Source organism: Arachis hypogaea, chromosome 13 (genome assembly GCF_003086295.3).
Source record: "Arachis hypogaea cultivar Tifrunner chromosome 13, arahy.Tifrunner.gnm2.J5K5, whole genome shotgun sequence".
Taxonomy (NCBI): Eukaryota; Viridiplantae; Streptophyta; class Magnoliopsida; order Fabales; family Fabaceae; genus Arachis; species Arachis hypogaea.
In genome coordinates this window covers 141956287-141978921 of record NC_092048.1, presented here as the reverse complement: position 1 = coordinate 141978921, position 22635 = coordinate 141956287, and the positions used below count along the sequence as shown (strand labels likewise).

The window sequence follows — 22635 nt, the reverse complement described above, 5'->3', positions numbered from 1 at the left end:
TATCAGTACAACGAGCAATATCACCATTGCCGCTCATATGAAAACTGAAGCGATTACTAAACATTGATTCGGAGAAGAAGTTGAAGGAAGCGATCGGACAAGTAGTTGAGAGGCATAGTCATTGGTTTAGTGAATATGAATTGGTTGAGAACAATTTGAGAATTTTTTTTCTTTTGCTTGTGAACATTGAAGTTGCAGAGTGTGCATTGTGTAGTTTGAAATTACAGTGTTAGATTGTTAGTGTTATGCGAGATATGATAGAAATCGAAAGAAAATAGTATCGTTTCCGAACAGAGCAGATCAGAGACCATTTTGTCTTCTGTTAGAGTTGTCAGAGATTATTTTGTCCTCCGTTAGAGTTAACGTAGTAAAGGACCTAATAAGTGATTGACGGAGTAAATTGTTAGGAACCAATCGAGTAATTAATTTTAGTTGGAGACTAAATTGTCTGCTCTAAAATTCTTTGAGGAACAAAATAGGTATATACTCCCATTTTAATTCACATTTAAATAAGTTTCAAAAATAACACTCTTTTTTTATTTTTTTTTTAATTTCAGAATCTGACAGGCTTCCTGTTATAAACTGCTTGCCCAAGCCAATGGGCCGATCCAAACGCGCTTATTTATCTGGGCTTTAAACTAAAATTATATTTTGAGGTTAAAATTTGGTAAACTACCAACGCAAGTTGGCACAGATGGATGAGGGTCTGTGTCCCTTAATCATCTCTCTCGGGTTCGATACTCACTGGTGGTAAACTAAGATTATATGGGTTGGCTTGTTAATTATTTATTGAGTAAATTATTAAAATGGTACATGAAAGTTCGTGTTATTAACTAAAAATTTTAGAAGATATTAATTGATAAATAAATTTTTGAAAAATTTAAAAATTTTATAAAAATAATTAGATATTAAATATTAAATATATATTTAAAAAATAATTTTAAAAATAAGATTTTGATGTAATTTTTTATAGATATTATTAAAAATAAAAATATTATTTATACACTAAAATTAGTTACGATATATTTTAATATATATATATATATATATAATTTAACTCATTTTAATGTGTATTTTGTATTTTAAAATATATTCTATACTTATAATTGATTTTAGGAACTAATTTTAGCATATACTTAATATGATTGTATTAAAAAATAAAATATTTTTATTTTTAAAATTTAATAATTTTATGTCAAGTGATTTTTTTAAAAATTTATTGTATGTGAATGACTAAATTTTATTAAAAAATAAAAAAAATTTAAAGATCAAATTTTGTTATTTTTTGTGTAATTTCTAAATATTTATATAAATATTATCACAAAAATTTGAATTAAATAGATAAATTATTTATTAAATATAAATATTTTTTATCATTTATAAAAATATAATATTTATTAATTATTTTTATCATATTTTTAAATCATTCAAAAACGAATTTATAGAAAATATGAATGCTTAGATTTTTTAAATATTAAATTAATAATTAACTTTTTTTTATTTGTTCACGAAATTTAATTTTAAGTTTTTTTATTTATGTCCAGCCCGACGAAATTTGTGTTTTTGTACCGCGAAAAAAAAAAAGAAACATAAAACAAGAAAGAAAAAAGAATAAAAGATGCCAAATGTATGCCCTGGGAGAGGCCGCCAATTATCCAAAGGTTTGAGCCATGTGGAACCGATCACTATTGCAAAAGATGCCAAATCTAATAATACAGTCTGCAAAAATATTAAAAAAGTACTATATTTTTTTGGAAAATACGAAAAAAATAAATAGATAACTTATTTAATCTGTTATTTTTTTTATTACTCAGGTTTAATCTGAAATTTATACGAATTTAACTTTAAAAATAAAAATTTATATATTTAAATAGATAAATAGAAGAGTACGATTATACATACAGATTTTTTTTGGCGTACAAGTCACTTACATAACATGCGCGTGAAATCACATTGTTTCTCTTTGTATCTCGCGTTTCTCCTCCTTCTCATTTTTCTTCTACTTCTTCTCCTTTTTTTTTGCGCTTCTCCTTCTTTTTCTTCGCGTGTTTCATCTTCAACGTCGTTTTTTATTACTGTTGTTGTTGCTATAATTTTTTTCTTCCTCCTCTTTCTATTGATTTTGCAACATTATGTATTTTTTCTTTGTTTAATTTTTTCCTCCCAAAAAAAATTATGAGAATATGAAATAAGAAGATGAAGAAAAAGAAGTAGCAAAAGATGAGGAGGAAGAAGAGGAAAAATTTTGAATTATGCAGATCCTATTAGCACACATACACAAAAAATTCTTAAACAATACACTCAAATATCTTTATGTTACACCCAAATATCTCTGTGTTACATCCAAATTTGTTGCAAATACATAAAAATATTTCCTCTAATACTGCATTTTTTTCTTCTTTTTTTTCTTATTTCTTTCTTTCTTTTAGTTGAATGAATGTAAGTTCATCCTCTTCCAAATAATTTTGCAGTATTATGTGTTTCTTTTTTTGTTTGAATTTTTTTGTTTTATTCTTGTTAAAAGAGTAAAACAAGAAAAAATTTTAGAAGGTAAAATAAAAAGAAAATGATGAATAAGGAAAAAAAAAGAAGAAAAAGATGGTGATGATGATGAAAAAAAGAAGAAGCATCAGAAGATGAGGAGGAGGAAGATGAAGAGTTTTAAAGTATGCAGAACTTATCAGCACACAGACACTGAAAATTCTTAAACAGTACACTCGAATATTTTCGTGTTACACCTAGATATCTTCATGTTACACCCAAATTTGCTGCAAATACAAAAAAAATATTTTTTTTAATGCTGCATTTTGTTCTTATTCTTTTTTTCTTATTTCTTTTTTCTTTTAGTTGAATGAAAGTAAGTTCATCCTCTTTCAAGTAATTTTACAGCATTATGTGTTTCTTCTTTTTATTTGTCTAGTTTTTTTGTTTTATTCTTGTTAAAAGAGTAAAACAATAAAGAAAATTGAAAATAGGGATGTCAATGGGGCAGGGCGGGGGTGGGGGATGCCTTCCTGCTCCCCGTCCCCACCCCCAGAATTAATCCCTGTCCCCGCTCCATTCTCCGTCATGGGGGGATAATTGTCCCCATCTCCGTTCCCCACATTTTTCGCGGGACCCCATTCTACATCTCCCTATGTTTAACATTCATATGAAAATTGTAGTAAAAAATATCAAAAAAATCAAAAAACAAATTACAAAATATTATTACAAACACATAAACATATCTTATCTAAGATTACAAGTACATAAATATAACATAGAAAATCATAGTCCATAAAATAAAATCTTAAAATACAACTTCCATTCTAAAAAAAGTAATAAAATAAAGTCTTTAATATCAAATATTCTTTCATTGTCAGCATACAACTTCCAACAAACATCTCCATCGTCTCTGTTAAAATAACAGAGACATAAATATGTTAACATACAGTGACGAGAATGGAAGCAAACACGCAAACGCAGAAGTGGAGAGGGGAAGGACGCCACGCCTGAAGAGAGAGAACGACGCGGTGAAGTTGCCAGGGTGACGGCGCAAGAGTGGCCGGTGGCGAGTGGAGACCGACGACAGCGTATGGTGTTGTGAAGGTTTTGAAGTTTGAACAAAGTGGAGAGTGAGTGAGTGACTAGAGTCTGGAGAGTTGGGCTTCGATGGAAATAGAGAGTTAGAGACGGCGCAGCAACAAAGGTGAGAAGGGAAGGGGTTAGGTTTTTTAATGGGTGAAATTACTAAAATACCTCTATGTTAGAAATAAAGTAAGGGTATTTAAGTAAGTTTAACATCGAAGAATTATCGGGGATGGGACGGGGATCCTCGCTCGGGTCTCCGCGCCTGTCTCAGAAGAATTTTACTCCTCATCCCCATCTCCACGGAAAAAATTTCCCACCATCGGGCCCCATTCGGGGCGGTCTCCGCAAGATCCCCGCCTTCTGGGAATTTTTGACACCCCTACTTGAGAAGATAAAACAAGAACAAAAAAATGAATAAGAAAAAAGAAAGAAAAATGATGATGATGATGATGAAAAAGAGAAGAAGAAGCAGCAGAAGATGAGGAGGAGGGAGAATAAGAGTTTTAAATTATGCAAAACTTATCAGCACACATACACCAAAAATTCTTAAACAATACACTCAAATATCTTCGTGTTACACCCAAAATTTAATTTGCTGCAAATACAGAAAAATATTTTTTTAATGCATAACTTTTACATTACATCCAATTCAAACCATCAACGATGAAACATTATTCACCTACATAATCATAAACTACTAACAAAAAAATTAACTATAATCGAACCACATCTCAACCAATTGATTGGATTCAAAATAATAATCAATTTCGTTCTTGTTCATTTGACAATTTGAACTTGAATTATTCATTATTTTCAACAACAAGATAATTAATGATGGAGGAGAATGAGAAAAAGAAAGGAGAAAAAAAAATTCCAATGAAAAAATTAGGAAAAAGAGGAGGAGGAGGTGATATTGGTGACGACGATAATAAAAGAGAAAAATAATGAAGAAGAATAAGAAGAAGAAGAAAAAAAATAAAAAAAACGTGCAGTAATAATATAAAAAAACGTGTGCACATAAATATAAATAATTTGTATAGACTTATATATAAAAAATAATTATAAATAAAATAATCCGATAAATTTAACCTATTTTAATAACACTAGATGACCTTTAAAAAAGGAGGACGTTTGATTTTATTTTTTATCTGAAAATTTAAACGAATACGAATTTACCATTTGTATTGTATTGATTGAATTTTGTTTAACTCAAACCAATTATAACTCTTGTATTTGGATTGGATATGTTTATTTCATTTTGGAAGATAATTAATCATTTAAATTTTTTTAAATTTAGATTCATATGATTTAAATTACAATTTAAATGTTGAAATCGAATATAATTTAAACTTATCCGATTCAAATAGTATGTATCAGGTTAAATCAAAATATACGTTAAAAATATAAATTGCGACGAATTATGTGTAAATATAGTATTTATTTATTTATCTTTAAAATTTCTAGTTTAAAGATTTAGCCAATGAGCATTTTTTTTCAAAAAAATGAAAAAGTGAAATATATATAATGCAATTAATTAATCTACAGACCAAAAAATATTTATTTAAATTGGTTTCTAAAAAATTTTAAAGTGAATATTTTAGTCCTTAATAAAATTTAATTACACAATTAGTCTCCAACTTTTTTTAGCGTCCGTCACTTTAATCTTTCTATTAGTTTACTCAGTAAAACCTTAATGGTGGAGTCCAACGTATCACATTAAAATAATGAATCGAACGTTAAGTGACACGTTGGATGGAAGACAAAATAATCCTTAAAAAGACTACAAAGATGTTTTTGTATGATGCTGTAAAGCCTAAAACCATGCTCTGAAGGTCATCATCGTCTTCATGTGCTATTCTAAAAAAGTAAAACCATGGTAAGTAGAGAAAATTCGGCAAGCTCTTATCGTCGAGGGTTAGAGGTGGCGGAGATGGTAGTGCTACTGCTAGTAGTGCTTCAAGTGGCGCCAAATTTAGAATTGCAAGAGGAGAGAATTCAAGATGCCATTGTGGAGCCTATGCCATTGTTGTGGAGCCTCAAACAAAGAAGAACTCAAGAAGACTTTTCTTTGGATGTCTTAATTACCATGTAAGGAACATAAGATATAGTACATTTTTTATAAATTGCAAAATTTTGTTCATGGGTTAATTCTGATTTTTTGTATTTTACTATTCAATATAAAAAAATCTTTCACACTATGAATTCTTTATATGGTTTAACAAGATTTTTCTCTATAAAATGCAAGGTAGCTAGCATAATATTGTACTAAAAAAAAGGGTAAAAAAGTTAAAAATTTTGATAGATGAATTAGAGAATAAGACTAAAAATGCAAATAAAAGGAAGGCGTGGAGCAGTCAATGAAAAGTATTCTTTTTTCATGCTGATTTTTTTGATTTGTCATTTTGTAGAAAGAATGTATGTAGAAAAAAAAAGGAATTATGGACTTATAATAAAAGGATATCTTGTAGTTGAATAAGTGATCATAGTGTAATTGCGAATATTATAACCTTTCATAATTGTTTAATAAATCATGTAATAATGCTCAAAGAACCTGATTTTCATATCAATATTGTCAATATTGCTAATACTAGAATCATATATATTCACAAAATAAAGTTCCAAAAACCTAATTTAATATAAATGAATTTACTCATTATAAAAATAGTTGAATAACCATAATTTTATATAATTGAAACCAAGCATCAAAACTCTGAATATTCCAATAAAATTTCTTTAGCTAATTTATATGTGTTTCTAGCATCAAAGATACATTTTAAAAGTCTATCTTAAAGTTGCATAATAGCATTACAGAACCACAATTTATTTTCAAAGGACTTAAAAAAATTAAACAAATTAACTACAGTCAACATAAGATCGCAGAGCACATTTCTTCTTTTGGAGTTTGAGTCTTGGTGTAAACATGAACTTGAATATTCTGGCAGCAATTCCAGAACTTGTAGTAGCAATTATTTTTAGAGAGACTTTTGATATCTAATTTAAATGAAGCGAGGACTATAGGTGGAGAAATTAGAGTAAATGGAGGTGAAGGTCTTAGAGCTAAAACAAGTGTATGAGGAGGTGTTAGAGTAGCAGCCAGAGCTACATGAGGTCTTAAAATTTATTGTTCGGGTTTTAGAGGCCTAAAACTTGTTGGTGCAACTTAGTTGGATGAAGTAATAATGTGCTCCTGACACAACACAAGGTAACAAGATAAGTAAATACATATATGGCATATAAATAATCCAATTTAATCTAATTTAGAATGGTATCTATGACTGTGGTTGAGGGACTGATAGGGTTACTTGTACTTCTTCATGTGACCCTGGTGCAATGGTGGATCCACTTCCATTACCTTTATTCTTTGGTGGGGTTTAGACTTTAGTGGTCTCTTGCATGTTTTTGCATTATGGCCAGTTTTGCCACATTTTTTATAAGTAACCTTAAATGTTCGTTGTGCCTTTGTTCCATCATGCGCGTTCTCAATAGGGTCCGGTTTCCTTTTTTATTTGTGATAACCATATTAATCCATGCATAAAATGTATTTACCACAAACTTTTGAATCTTTTTAATGTTAAGCTCATATATGCATGTATTACACAACTTATCAGTAACCGATTTTTATAGTAATGAAGAATTTAGAATTTTTTTTTTTACAACTAATTTCTACTACCACAAACAACTACAAGAGATACACACCTTTAAATAAGTGCAACTATGAATACCTTATCATCCACATCATACTAGAAAAGAGATATATTAACTTCGACTAGTGGCGACCGATAGACTAGCAAAACCTTCTTCTCAATAATCCTGTCTCATACAAAATCTTGATTTAACAATGTCAGAATGGTGGTGGCTTTTTCTATAAAACTTAGGAAAAAATAAGATGTTGCTTGTATTTTGTTTTGGGAGAGGAAAGATAAAAAGAGACCTTTACACCTACTCAGTAACAAAACAACAACACATCATTGTGCTCTAGTCCTAAAATACGGTATTTAGCATCATTCAAAATAAAAACTTATTTATCCTAATTTCACACATGGCACTTAACCGTTGAATCATTAGTTTTATGTGATACATTAGATTGTTCTCTCAGTTAGTAATGAAAAAGTAACAAAAAAAGACTAAAGTGAAGGATGAAAAAAGATTGAAGACTAATTGGGTAATTAGAATTTGTTAAAGACTAAAACGATCACTACAAACTTTTTTAAGAACCAATTTAGATAAATAATATTGAGTAAATTATCAACCTGGTTCCTGTTGTTCATTTTTCAAAATGACAAGACGACCTTAATAAAAAAAAATACGTTTTATTACGGTTTCTGATCCTGTATTTTGTCTGCCAATCTAGTCAAAATGTCAATTTCACGGCGAAAATTCGACAGAAATTGTTGACGTGTTAGGTTTAAAAATGGATAGAAACCCAATTGTCTCTAAATTTAAATTGATTAGAAGTTTATTTGTCTTTATTATTCTTTAAACAATAATAAAGAGACCGTAATAAAACGTGTTTTTATTAAGGGTCATCTTATCATTTTAGAAAATGGACAGATTGAATTGATAGTCGATACTTTACTCATAAATATTTACAAAAAAAACCAAAGGAAGGGCGGTAAGTTGAGCGCCCAGAAGAAACTGCAGCAATAAATAGCCACAATTCTCACTCATTTGTTTTCAGTTTTCACTCCTTTCCCAACAATACACAACACAAAATCCCATTTTTCATTTTTTTTTCTCTCACCACAACCTAGGTTTTCTACTCGCTCCCTCGCTGAATTTGGCGGGAAAATCCCTAGATAGAGAGAGTGTGATTTTTTCTTTCTTTCTTCTGGAATCTGGTAATAGAGAAGAAGAAGAAGAAGAAGAATTGGAATTAGAATGGGGAAGGAGGAGGAGGAGATGAGAGGTGAAATAGAAGAGAGGTTAATAAACGAAGAGTACAAGATTTGGAAAAAGAACACTCCTTTTCTCTACGACCTTGTTATAACCCACGCGCTCGAGTGGCCTTCTCTCACCGTTGAATGGCTTCCCGACAGGGACGAGCCGCCGGGGAAGGACTACTCCGTTCAGAAGATGATTCTTGGGACCCACACATCTGAGAACGAGCCCAACTACCTCATGCTCGCTCAGGTCCAGCTCCCTCTCGACGAGGCCGAGAACGATTCCCGCCACTACGACGACGACCGCCCCGACCTCGGTGGCTTTGGCGCCGCCAACGGCAAGGTATCTCCATCCCAACCATACATGCTCTTCTCATTTGCAATTTCATCCTCATTATGAAATTTTTATTGCTTATTCATTTTCATTATTAAACCCTAACTATAATTGCAATTTCATTAGGGCTTAGTTTGGGTACATGTACATCAACAATTTGGTGATCTAAAGTATGCATTTTTCTTCTGCATCTTTGTATGACTTCAATTTGATGTTTTTTTTTGCCCGATTTCAACAACTTTTGCAAATGGCACGTGCAATGTGGTTAATTCTTACTAGGGTTTAGGGATTGTTAATTTGGTCCTTGCTAAGTTTGATTCTTTATTTATTTTTGGGCGGGTTTTGAAAGCTGCAGTTGCCACGTGCCAATTGGGGGATTATTTGAGTTGGTATTGAGTGTGTCATCTCATTGGAGTGTGTGTTGTGTTCAACAGGTGCAAATAATCCAGCAGATAAATCATGATGGAGAGGTTAATAGAGCTCGTTACATGCCTCAGAACCCCTTTATTATTGCCACTAAGACTGTCAGTGCCGAGGTTTATGTCTTTGATTACAGCAGGCATCTGTCTAAGCCTCCTCTAGATGGGGCATGTAACCCTGATCTTAGATTGAGAGGTCACAATACCGAAGGGTATGGCTTGTCATGGAGCAAGTTCAAGCAGGGACATTTGCTGAGTGGCTCCGATGATGCTCAGATATGCTTGTGGGATATTAATGCAACTCCCAAGAATAAAACCCTTGAAGCTAGTCAGATATTCAAGGTACTTTCTTTTTCTATTCATCGTAGTTTACATCCACCTATTGTGTTATTTTTTTTTATGCAAAGTAATCCTTAGCCAATTTTCCTTGCACATCCTACTTGCATGATTACATCTGACAAATTAACAGTGTTTTTATTTTTCTTAATATCCTCATCTGCAGCCTCACAAGTAATGTCATTTATTCTGACCAGGTTCATGAAGGTGTTGTGGAGGATGTGGCTTGGCATTTGAGGCATGAGTACTTATTTGGTTCTGTTGGTGATGATCAATATTTGCTTATATGGGATCTCCGAACACCATCAGTCACCAAACCTGTCCAATCTGTTGTTGCCCATTCAAGTGAGGTGGATAATAATTCTGCCTGTCATGGTCTCATTTTATCGCGTCAACCAGTTAGTTCTTAATACACATGTTGAAAAGTAAATCCATCCAAGGAATTCTTTTGTGATGGAATTGATCATCTCTACAACACCCAATCACTGAAGCCCAATCATTGTTTAAAGAATTTGTTAAAATACCATTCTGAGGAGAATACTTATGTATTCTCTGATTCATGATAAAATTAATTTCACCAGGAATTGATTTTCTTTTCCAGGAATTTCAGACAGTTCATCCTTCTTTCCTTAATATCACCTACTTATATTGGATTTTGTGTTTGATGTCCTGTTAGGTTAACTGCTTGGCTTTCAATCCCTTTAATGAATGGGTTGTTGCTACTGGTTCCACTGATAAAACTGTGAAGCTATTTGATCTGCGCAAGATTAGTACTGCTCTTCACACCTTTGATTGTCACAAGTAACGATCTCTCCAAATTATTATGAAACTACTCCTTAATTGTGTTTATCTGTCTTTGATCTGGATTTTGGTTCTGCCATACAACAGGGAGGAAGTATTCCAGGTTGGTTGGAATCCAAAGAATGAGACAATCTTGGCTTCTTGTTGTCTTGGTAGGAGACTCATGGTGTGGGATCTTAGCAGGTATACTCAATCCACTGTCATCCTGAAAATTTTGGTGTTTAGTCAATATTAGGTTTACTGATATGGTGCTGAGTTCTTTTACCCTTTCGCTAGATTTTTAATTATAATGGTTTCAACTTAGGGGAGCCAAATCATGACAGAAAGCATTTATGTATATTTGAGCTCGAGTTCATGCATTTCACATATACAGTAGAACAGGCTATTACATGTTGGTTAATGTTAGCTCTTAGGTGTAGAGCTTGCAACTAGCAGCAATGTTAAAATGAGGGTTCATAATTGTTTATTTGTTTTACTGAGGAAAATGGGTTATTAAATAATATCTAGAAATATTGTACATGATAATTGTATATACTTTGCCGTTTTCCTCCTTAATTATTAAGTTCATGTATTTGCCCCCTTAGGATTGATGAAGAGCAGTCACCAGAAGATGCGGAAGATGGTCCACCAGAACTGCTTTTTATTCATGGTGGCCATACAAGTAAAATATCTGACTTCTCTTGGAACCCATGTGAAGATTGGGTGGTTGCTAGTGTGGCTGAAGACAACATACTTCAAATATGGCAGATGGCAGAGAACATATACCATGACGAAGATGATCTGCCGGAAGAGTCCACTAAGGCTTCTTAATGTTATAGTAACTTGTCATGATAGTTAGTTGTGTTGGTCCTGTTGCTCCCTTTTTCACCTTAGTTGAAGCTGTGTTTTTGTAAGTTATGAAACTATATGATTGCTCGACCTGTACTTGGTCGTAGCATACTCAAGTACTGAGCAACTGAGACTTCGGTGCAACTTGATAGTAAGGTTTGCTATATTGTTTTTCTTCCAAATACGGTGTCAACTGTTTCAATGATCTTAACCTACCTTTAGTTACGAGATATGCTAATTTACTATTTTTTATTTGTTTTTACAGATACCTTGTCAACTGTTTCAATGATCGTAACCCACTTTTAGTTATGAGATATGCTAATTAAATGTGAGTGAGAAAATGATGGATTTTCATGTTGTGTAGAATGCACACCTTTGGTTGGTTTTACCCGAAGTTGTTGAGGGCAATTTCGATTTGTTGGTCTAGCACTTCCCATTAGTTATAGCTATGCATTATTGTATTATTTGTTGTTTTTCAAGGCTGATTCATTAAATTGACTGATGGGTTACCGGTTACGAATTTAAAATGTAATTAGTATGTACACTCTCACATATATGCTTACGTCCTGCTAATTCAGCTCTAGCCCACTAGCAACAAAACGTAATATCAGTGGTGTGATTCCTGATTGACAATTTTTTGGAAGGATTTTTTTCTTAAATAAAATAAAATAAAACTTTATTTCCCGAAGGAAAAAAGAAGACATTATTTACGAAAATCGATTTTGGAATGGATAACACGGAAAATCGATTTGTTTTTGTTGCTGTTTATATAGCACTAGTATAAAAGAACTCTAGGTGTGTTTTTACTTTTTTTTTTTTTTTTTATAGTTTCGCGGTATAAGTATTGTAGTAATTGATTAGCGAGCACTTCCCCAACATCTAACCACTAACGTCAAAATTGAGCGATAAATATAGCTCCTATGTAATGTCCACAAGATCACAACAAACTGACAAAGCAACCGGTAACATCATAAAAGATCAACTGAAAAAACAGAAGTCTAGATAAAAATCAAGGTGAAGGGCTAAATTAAGAATGTATAGAAAGCACGCGTTACTTTTCTTCCAAGCGCCGGAGCACAGACTCAACAAAGTTTCGTTGCCTGCAATGCATGTGGATAATTAGTTTGGTAGGTAAAATGACTGAAATAAGAACCAAAGTGTAAACAAATCTAATACAGCATGACTTTTATCAGCAAACTCTAATGTTGCCAATGCACATCTGATAAGTACTTCCTTGAATCAAGTGTTTGATAAAATACTTCAATTATCAGCGAATAATACTTACGTGTATCATAAGAAAACTAAAACAATCCTAATCCTCGTTATAATGCCTAGATCGTTACAAAGGCATTTGATTAAAAAGAAGAGGTACTAAGAAGTTGAACTTACTTTCCTTCTCTAAGCTTCGGGCTGGGGCGAGAATACTTTAGATATCCATCCCAAGGAACCATTTTTAGGCCAGCACGTTGTGAGATTATCTCTCTCACCCTACAGCCATTGAAATAAAGTAATAAACACACTGTTTCAAGTTTTAACTCCTTGAAGCCAAACAAAGATGCTGCATATCATTGATAATAAAGATCTTTTACCTCTCTGCAAATTCAATGGATGTCTCTCCTGGCTTCTGATTCTGTGGCTCCAAGTACCAAACATCACAGACAACAGCCCAAGATGTCATTAATTGCAGCAGATGCTTAGTGAATGATTGCCTGCAAATGCATGAAAACTAGAAAGTCTAAAACAGAAATACAAGAAAAGTGAAAGATCAGAATGATTAACCCCTCAAACATATGTTCTTACTTGCGACTATTCCAAAATGCATCTACAAAAATTTTATTGTACTTGATGGCTACTGGGCAAACTGTGCATCCAAGTTCGAATGCACCCTACAAATTATTAAAATTAAGAAGCTTCCATTAAAGCTTTCGGCATACAGGAGTTAGAATACAAGTCAATGGAGATAAAATCACAGAAGGGAACAAAAGCCTATCGTAACAAGAGAATAAAATAACTGCAACTGAAAATGTTTTACACACCTTCTTGAACATCACAGAGTAGTGATTATTTACACAAGTTCCTTCAGGAAATATGAGAAGAGGGTTATTGTCAGCTCCTTGAACATGTTCCCTCAATCTGAAGTATGAAAAATTATGCAAGTAAAACAATAAGATCTGATGCATATATTTCCGAACATTTTTTTTTATATCAAAAAGCAATTCTGTTAAGACATACAGAAGAAGAATGCAAGGAGACAAGAGAAGAGATATTTCATATGAAAACAACAACTAAAGAGATAACAGAACATCAGAGAAGCAAGCTCTCCTAACATTTTCATTTCTACTTACTTCCTTGCCACAATTTCTCGATCCTTTGCCTCTGTCCGATTGAACCAGATACACCCTACACTCTCCAAAATGGTGTTCTGCAACAATCCTGTTCATGATATGAAGAAATGTTTCAGACATAAATTTGTGCTTGTAAAATATCTAATAAGTTCAAAGCAAATTTGAGGCACATGAGTGAATATACAAGGAAAGATTGGTTCAAGAACAAAAGTAATCAAGAGAAAGACTGAGTAGCATCTATTGAGAGATGATGATGGAAACATGTTAATATAATAACCACTGGAGTGAGTGACGTGAAAAAGTAGATCTAAAGGAAGTTATTTGATTGGAAGTGGATCTAAATTAATTCTAGTGAAGATATCCAAGAACAATTGTTGAAGCATGGTAATGCCAATGTGCAATTCTCAAAACCAAATTACCAGGATAAGAGAAGCCACAACAAACTTCTTTTTTTTGTTTCCTTTGGCAATGTGCAATTCTCAAAACCAAATTTCCAGGATAAGAGATGCCACAAAAAATTAATAGATAATAATAAAAAAGGCGCTACTTATTGATGACAAAGACTTAAAAGCTTTGTGTGTCTCTTGTTATACACCATGGCACTTACCAACCCATCCTGGATGCTTCTGCATAATAACAGCAAATGCAGTCATCTGTTCTAAGATAATGAAATCAATCATGGAAGTATGGTTGGCCACAAAAACCTATTCAATGAACAAAAAGCTTAGATTACTACTACCAAACTCTAATCGATATGTGAATAAGGACAAAATGGCAACACCAATATACATCAGACAAACCTGCTTTGGTCGCATGCTAGGCCGTGGCCCATGGTACTTGACAACCCCAGTCCAGGATGCAACAAAGAAACCGCATATCATCTCCACCAAACATCTCTGAAAGAAAGAAGCAACTTACAGTGCATTGACTTTGATTCACAAAAAGTTAGAAGTTGTCAAGTTGCTATTCTTCAAAGGGAAAACCAGAGAGCTAATTAGACAACGTGTGACATAAAAAACAAGAACTAGAAAGAAAAAAAATGTCCTCTTCCTTGAATAAAGCAATCATTCATTACAGAAGTTGATATTACAACTTGAAGGGAAAATAAATTATGACCATCAATGAATTGGCCAAATTTTGTTGCATTCTCATGAAAATAAAATAAAATAAAATAAAATAAAATAATAATAATAACAATAATAATTATTATTATTATTCAATATACACACGCACACACTAACTCTTCCATTTGTCAAACTAAAATTTGAAGTTTAAATAGAGCCATTGGATTAAGTTTCTTCTTCTGGTAGTTAAGACAACATGAGTTGAAACCAGACACAAGACACTTAATATTAAATCCAAATAATGCGAAAGGGACTGGGTGTTTCTTGGTTAGGGTCAAATCCCTATGAGGTGGCTTTAACTGCTTTTTACCCTTTCTCCCCTCTTACACTATTAGTCCAAATTTTAACAGTAATAAATAAAATACAACATAAGATGATACTAAGCAGGAACAACTATACCTAATATTTTTACATTATATGCCTTAAAGCTTGAAAAATTGATAGGACATCATAGAAGGTTATAACCCATCAGTTCAGTGCTGCCAAGAGTCCACAGCAATTCAGAACCAGTAGCATATTTTGTATATTTGAACCCTTTCTCTTTCTATATTCTGGACTTGGTTCAAATGTCAAAGAAATCTTAATGCATCAAATCAGTAGAAGTTCTTTTTTTTATCCTTTTTATTTGACTGCAAACTGTTAGAAGTTTGATCATTAATTTCCAGTTTTATAGTGCATATTGAAAGGAAACAGAAGTCTAAAAAATTTAAATGGGACAAAATGTCATGAAGCAGGAATGAATAAATATACACCTCAATATTTTTCCGCACGCTATTATCTCTCTTCAAGAGAAGGTGCACTGGAATGAAAGCTGAAAGGAATATCATCCATCCGAATGACAACAGTAGAACCCTGCAGGGTCAAAGCAGGAAGTAGGATGCAACACACAGGGACAAACATTACAATAAAACAAGTCACCAATATGAAAAGTTGAAAAGAAATACTAATAGGCCAATTACAAACAGTATGTTTCAGTCAGCCCACAAAAACCGAAACTTCATTTGATGTATAACAAATTAGAAAGGAGTTGAGTGGATTAGGAACTCCTTGTATTTGATTGATGTGTACATCAAGAAATCCACTCAAAATTAGGTTGATTCCTTTTTTTTTCTGCCGTAGAAGGAATTTTATTAGGCTTTTTAGTTTTGGTTTCCAAATTGATAACATTAATATTCTCTTAACAAGACATGATTCATGATACGACACAATAACTCACATGATATGGTTCTGTTGTTGTTATTGTAAAACATTTTATACTGTCAGTGCGTCAAACTTAAACTCATTATTTTATGCCAAGAAAGTAATATAGAAATAAAAATGAATTTCATTAATCTCTTTTAAGTTCCAAGAGTACTAATTGATTTGCAAATAAATTTGAATCGCATCTTTTTATAAAGAATTCTATTCATGGAGTTGCTTTCTAAATCAAATTGGTTCTATTTTTAACGATTCCGAGTGTAAAAGAGAATTATATTTAGTTAAAACTGAAGATCAAATCATGTCCTTTAAATCTTTTTTTTTTCTTTTCGATAATGTCAGCATCAAAGCATATCTCTATGGATAAGTATCATCTAAAATTAGCTAGGCAGATAGCATTATTTCATTAGTAATACTATATGATGCATCACATGTAAGCAAATATGGTAAAAGCAATATGCTGACCTTGCAGGGAACAGAACCAAATATCGAATTACAACTCCAAAGCACCACAAAGGAAATAAATAAACATTCCAGTTCCAAGGTTCTGATCGAATTGACTTGAAGCACCTTAAGAATGAATCCTGCTCAGCATAAAACTCAATATGTGAGCAGATGACCAGAATCTATCCAAGGCGCAAAATAGGGGATGCCATCCATATATTGCAATATCAATATGAAATGACATTATATCTAATGGCTTTCGGCTTCCACTAGACCTTAAATATAAAACTTCTGATTTATAGCGAAACCCTAAATCATCCATGAGAACTGAACAGAAAAATCAAGAGGCAATGAAGCCTGCAGAAACAGGACACCATTTATTGTTGGAAAAAGCTAAATTTGCCCTGCTTGACAGTAAAAATTCCCCTTTTTAATACACTCATTGATGATCATTATTGTTTCTATAAAAGATAATAACTGAGAAACTGACACCACAAAGCATGAAAATATTCAAGATAAGCCCGAAAGCTTACATCTACAATAGCACCCGCAGCCTCAGATAGAGTAGGAGAAATGTCAAGCAAATCACACCTGAAATATAATTTTCATATATTCTCCACATGAGAATCCAGTCATCACATTGCCAGGAGTATGTGAAAAATTAAATGAGAAAAGAATTAAAAAGGACTCTAGGTTTCAGCTATGTCAATTGAGAAAAAGAAATCTGCTTTTTTTCTTGTTGACTACTATTTTGTGAGCATCCATACAACATAAAGTCACAGTAACAAGTATGCATACAGGCGAAGCTTTCCATGAGGCTCTTGATGAATGGTGTGTCCAGAAGGTAGGTAATCTTCAATGTTAGGTTGATCAAGTTCCAATTCAGTACTTTGAGACTTGGGATTGGTCTTCCTCATCATTCTTTGTGGTCCTAACACTGAACTGACAGGGACTTCCCAATACAAACTTGCAGCCAAAGACGACCTTCTGGAATCCAAAATGTGTTATGAATTCAAAATGTGTTATGCTCAAACCTCTCACGCTATAAATTGAAAATTCCTTTTAAACATCTATGACTAGAATACCAAAGAAAAGCCACAACATAAATCATCAAGGTCACCATCTATTCGAAAACAATTAAACAAACTAGCAGCACACGCATCAATTACCATTTACCAATATGCCATGTGATCTAATCCAACAACTGTGTGAAGCAAAGAAAGTGACAGTGAAATCATTAGAACCAAAAGGTATAGAAATTTCTCACTTCTCGCTGCCAAGTGAACTCAAACTCCTCTCAAAAATATCATGTTAGAGTTAATAAATAACTTTCATACCCCCGCGCCCCCCCCCCCCCCCCCAAAACCCGAAAAAAAAATTACGAAGCGGACACAGAAAAGTGAACAAAAAGCAGAAAACAAGAATCACAGAAAGGACCAAAAATAGAAGGAAAAAAATTGTCGTTTCATGAAATGGATTCCATGCAAATCAGACAAAATAAAAAACATAACTAACGCTATGTATACGAACCAGAATAACTAATTTATGCTAATAAAAAAACCCTAGCGCTTCTCTTTCACATCAATCAGAGAATCTACGAAGCATATATATCAATATAAGCCTATAAGAACAATAATGTGGGAATATGATATCGCATTGAAATCTTCGAGGCCGATAAAATTCCAAAAAAGGAAAATGGCGGAGAGAAAGATAGCTTACGGTGGCGCAGGGAATCTGAGATGACGTGGACGTCGACGATGTGACCAACGCTCCAACAACTTACGCAGGTCGGTTGCTCGCTGAAACTAACACGTACAACAAGTAGTAATGGCGAGGAAAAAGCCAGTGGCAGTTCTGTAATTTCAGTAATCCAATTAGGGTATTTTTGTCTATTTGCATTTATGATTCCTCGTGGTCGTTGGAACAGCATAACTAACCCTGACTCTCACGGTTACAGTTGGTTAGGTTAGAAAAATAAATTGCACTGGTTATAAAATATTATGCGAGAAGATGATAAAATTGTATTTCAGTTGGTTTGGACATGTCAAAATAAGATTGATAGAATATTCAGTTAGGAGAATGAATGAGATGGAAGATGAACAAGAAATGAAAAGTAGAGGAAGATTTAAGAAGACCGTCTATAAAATGGTCAAACAAGATCTACTTATAAACAATTTTTTTATTGACATGATACGTGATAAAACTCAATGTCATCGAATATAGCTTTGTTATTATTATTGTTTGTTATAAAATATTATGTGTATATTAAAAATAATCACAATATATTTATATATAAATATGTATATTATTTAATTTATTTTTAATATATATTTTTTATTAATATTTAATTTTTATAGTTAATTTTAGTATATATTTAACATAATTATTAATTACAATATTAATAAGATGTACTTGTGACAAATTTATATTTTTTAAAAAAAATAATATAAAAATTAAGAACTACAAAATTAAAAAATGTAAGCTTTAGTTTTAATATTTATTTTATATTTATTAAAATAAAAAATTTAACCCTTTGTATTAATTATAATTTTAATGTATATTTTTAAAACACATGTTAACTAAATTTTTTTTAATTGGGTACTTTATTTTAATTTTTTAATATTATCACTCTTGAATCCATATTTATGATTTGATTTTATGATGTCCTGATAGAGTTTATCAGCTATATATAGGTGAAAAAGTATGGTATAATCTTTAAATCTTATAGCAACTAGCCAACTAATTAGATATATACCCGTTCTATTCGAATGGACTGATACTCATTTTATATACAACAACAACAAAGCCTTGTCTCACTAAGTGGGGCCGGCTATAGGTGAAAAAGTATGGTATAATCTTTAAATCTTATAGCAACTAGCCAACTAATTAGATATATACTCGATATATTCGAATGGACTGATACTCATTTTATATACAACAACAACAAAGCCTTGTCTCATTAAGTGGGGCCGGCTATATGAATCAAACGATGCCATTGTGCTCTGTCCTGTATCATGTCTACAGAGAGACTGTTTACATGTAGATCTCGTTTGACCACTTCATGGATGGTCTTCTTAGGTCTTCCTCTGCCTTTCACCCCTTGTCCATCTTCCATCTCATCCACCCTCCTGACTGGGTGTTCTATCAGTCTTCTTCTCACATGTCCAAACCACCTGAGACGCAATTCAACCATCTTTTCCACAATGGGTGCTACTCCAACTCTCTCCTTTATATCTTCGTTCCTTATTTTATCCAATCGAGTATGACCACTCATCAATTTCAACATCTTCATCTCTGCTACACTTAGTTTATGTTCACGCTCCCCTTTGCCCGCCCAACACTCCGTACCATAAAGTATAGCCGGTCTTATAGCGGTGCGATAGAATTTACCTTTAAGTTTTAAAGGCACTTTTTTGTCGCATATAAAACCAGATGCATTCTGTCATTTGGACCAACCTGCTTGGATCCTATAATTTACATCATGTTCAATCTCTCCATTATCCTGTATGATGTACCCAAGATACTTAAAACTTTTAACTTTTCGTAGGATGTTTTCTCTAATCTTTCACCTCTATATTAGGATTTTCCCTTCTCAGACTGAACCTACATTCCATATATTCCGTCTTGTTACGGCTTATGCGCAGACCATACACTTCTAGAGCTTCTCTCCGTAAGTCCAACTTCTTATTTAGGTCTTCCCTTGACTCTCCCATAAGGACGATATCATCGGCAAAAAGCATGCATCATGGCACAGGCTCTTGGATGTGCTCTGTGACTACTTCGAAAACTAATGTGAAAAGGTATGGACTTAAGGATGATCCCTGGTGTAATCCTATACCAATAGAAAATTCCTCTATCACACCACATTGAGTCTTCACACTAGTTGTGACTCCATCATACATGTCTTTAATTGCACGAATATATGCGATCCTTACTCTCCTCTTTTCTAAAACCTTCCATAAGACTTCCCTTGACACCCTATCATACGCTTTTTTCCAAATCAATAAACACCATATGTAGATCCCTTTTATTACTACGATACCTTTCTATCATCCTTGTTAATAGGTATATCGCTTCAGTGGTAGATATGTCTGGCATAAATTCAAATTGGTTCTCTATTACTTGTGTCTCTTTTCTCAACCTCCGTTCTATCACCCTTTCCCATAACTTCAGGGTATGACTCATGAGCTTGATCCCTCTATAGTTTCTGCAACTTTGTATATCCTCCTTATTCTTGTAAATAGATACCAAGGTGCTCTTTCTCCACTCATCAGGCATCTTCTTTGATCATAAAATCTCATTAAAAAACTTGATTAACCAGTTGATGCCTTTTCCTCAAAGGCCTTTCCAAACCTCAATCGGGATATTATCAGGTCCTACTGCCCTGCCATTTTTCATCTGCTTTAGAGCCTCTTTTACCTCGAAGTCTCGAATCATTCATAGTAGTCAAAGTTTTGATCTTCTTTCCTTGTGCATAACCGACCAAGGCTCGGAAGAGTCTTCTGTCCCTCATTAAATAACTCGTAGAAGTAGCTCTTCCACCTTTCATTAATCTTCTCCTCTTGAGCCAGCACCTCTCCATCCTTATCCTTTATGCACTTAACCTGATCCAAATCTCTCGTTATTCTTTCACGGTTCTTTGCGATTCTATATATACTTTTTTCTCCTTTTTTCGTGCCCAAAGACTGGTAGAGACCCTCATATACTCTTGTTCTTACTTCACTTACAACCATTTTTATCTCTTGCTTAGCCGCCTTATATTGTTCCTAGTTATCTGCGTTGCGGCATAAAGACCACTCTTTAAAGCACTCCCTTTTTATCTGTATCTTTTCTTGTACACTCGTATTCCACCACCAGGACTCCTTGTCTCTTGGTCCTATTCCTTTAGATTCACCAAAGCTTTCTTTTGCTGTTCTTCTAATAACTTCTGTCATCTCCCTCCACATTTCTTCCGTGCTTCCATTCCCATCCCACTTTGCCTCTTCTCCTACCTGTCTTAGAAAGCTTCTTTATTCCTCAACTTTCATCCGCCCCCACCTCATCCTTGGGTTCTTCGTATGATGTCTTCTCCTCAACTTTTGCTCAATACCAAAATCCATGACGAGCACCCTATGTTGTGTTGTCAAACTCTCTCCCGGGATAATTTTACAATTAATGCAAAATTTTTGGTCGACTCTCCTCAACAAGAAGAAGTCGATTTGAGAGCTTGTCATGCTACTCTTATAGGTTATAAGATGTTCATCTCTCTTTTTAAAACATGTATTTGCGATGAGAAGATCAAAGATTGAGGAAAAATCCAAAATAGTTTTACCCTCGGCATTGATTACCTCGAAACCATGACTTCCGTAGATAGTCCCATACCCAGTCACTTCTCTCCCAACATGGCCATTTAAATCTCCTCATAAGAAAATCTTATCTCCTGAAGGTATGTCTTGAACCAAACTCTCTAGATCCTCCCAAAACCTTATCTTGTGTTATTCGTCCAAATTCACTTGCGGTGCATAGGCGCTAAGCACATGGAAAGCACCTCCCTCCACCACAAGTTTAATAGAGATGATCCGATCTCACTCCCTCTTGACATCCACTACGTCCTTCTTCCACTGCTTATCTGCAATAATACCAACCCCATTCATATTCTTCACCTTTCCTGTATACCAAAGTTTGAAACCATAAGTATCCAACTCCCTAACCTTCGCATCAGTCTATTTTGTTTCTTGTAGGCACATAATGTTAATCTTTCTCCTTGTCATAGTATCCACTACCTCCATGGACTTTTCTGTTAGAGTGCATATGTTCCATGACCCAAATCTCAACCTTCTGTCGCTCCGACCTTTACTTTTTACTTTGTGAACTAGCTCATTTACCCTTGTCCGTTCATGAAAACGCGAGAACCCTTACTCATTTAACACTACATTCGGGCACCGATGCAGTGGCTCTTACTCATTTGACACCGTACTCGAGCCATACAGCGTGTTGCTTCCGGGCAACGACCTATCTTTAGCGCAATAATGGCTTTGATTCATGTCACGAGGATTCAACTATATTTTTATATTGGTTGTCGAAGACCTAACACAATCCTCCTCCTTTATCCGAACTTGGGATTGGCTATGTAACGCAAGTGTAACATAGGCAGAGTTTAAATGAAAAAATAATATTAAAATGAACTATATTTGAATAGAATGAGCATGAGTGCACAGTGATTCTGACTGGGCGGGTTGTCCATATACTCATCGTTTTTTAACTGGTTATTGTTTCTTTTTGGGAAAGTCTTTGATCTCTTGGAAAACAAAGAAGCAATCCACTGTTTCTAGGTCTTCAACAGAAGCAGAATATAGGACTCTTGCAAACACCACCTGT

The 22635-nt window shown here is 33.6% G+C and overlaps 2 protein-coding genes across 5 annotated transcripts; one reads left to right on the top strand and one right to left on the bottom strand.

Annotated features, from left to right (window-relative positions):
- Positions 1 to 8111: 8111 nt before the first annotated feature.
- On the top strand, positions 8112 to 11716 carry LOC112792398 (histone-binding protein MSI1). Of its 2 annotated transcripts, XR_003197422.3 has the most exons (7): positions 8112 to 8793; positions 9219 to 9545; positions 9737 to 9889; positions 10216 to 10340; positions 10428 to 10523; positions 10925 to 11324; positions 11434 to 11716. XR_003197422.3 is itself a non-coding variant. In XM_025835620.3 (6 exons), the coding sequence occupies exons 1-6, from the start codon at positions 8449 to 8451 to the stop codon at positions 11148 to 11150; spliced, it is 1272 nt and encodes a 423-aa protein (XP_025691405.1). In that variant the 5' UTR covers positions 8112 to 8448; the 3' UTR covers positions 11151 to 11350. The 2 variants fall into 2 exon arrangements, 1 of the variants encoding a protein (XP_025691405.1); XM_025835620.3 differs by lacking the exon at positions 11434 to 11716 and having other exon boundaries at positions 10925 to 11350.
- A 332-nt stretch (positions 11717 to 12048) lies between these two features.
- Positions 12049 to 18150, bottom strand: LOC112792399 (glycerol-3-phosphate acyltransferase 9). 3 transcript variants are annotated; one of them, XM_025835621.3, is made up of 13 exons: positions 17998 to 18150; positions 17077 to 17265; positions 16812 to 16869; positions 16300 to 16418; positions 15390 to 15489; positions 14314 to 14409; positions 14121 to 14217; positions 13514 to 13601; positions 13205 to 13301; positions 12969 to 13054; positions 12758 to 12877; positions 12558 to 12656; positions 12049 to 12268 (listed from the first exon to the last, which is right to left on the bottom strand). In XM_025835621.3, the coding sequence occupies exons 2-13, from the start codon at positions 17196 to 17198 to the stop codon at positions 12220 to 12222; spliced, it is 1131 nt and encodes a 376-aa protein (XP_025691406.1). In that variant the 5' UTR covers positions 17199 to 17265; positions 17998 to 18150; the 3' UTR covers positions 12049 to 12219. The 3 variants fall into 3 exon arrangements, with proteins under 3 accessions (XP_025691406.1, XP_025691410.1, XP_025691407.1); XM_025835625.3 differs by lacking the exon at positions 17998 to 18150 and adding an exon at positions 17455 to 17594; XM_025835622.3 differs by lacking the exon at positions 17998 to 18150 and adding an exon at positions 17448 to 17585.
- Positions 18151 to 22635: the final 4485 nt, after the last annotated feature.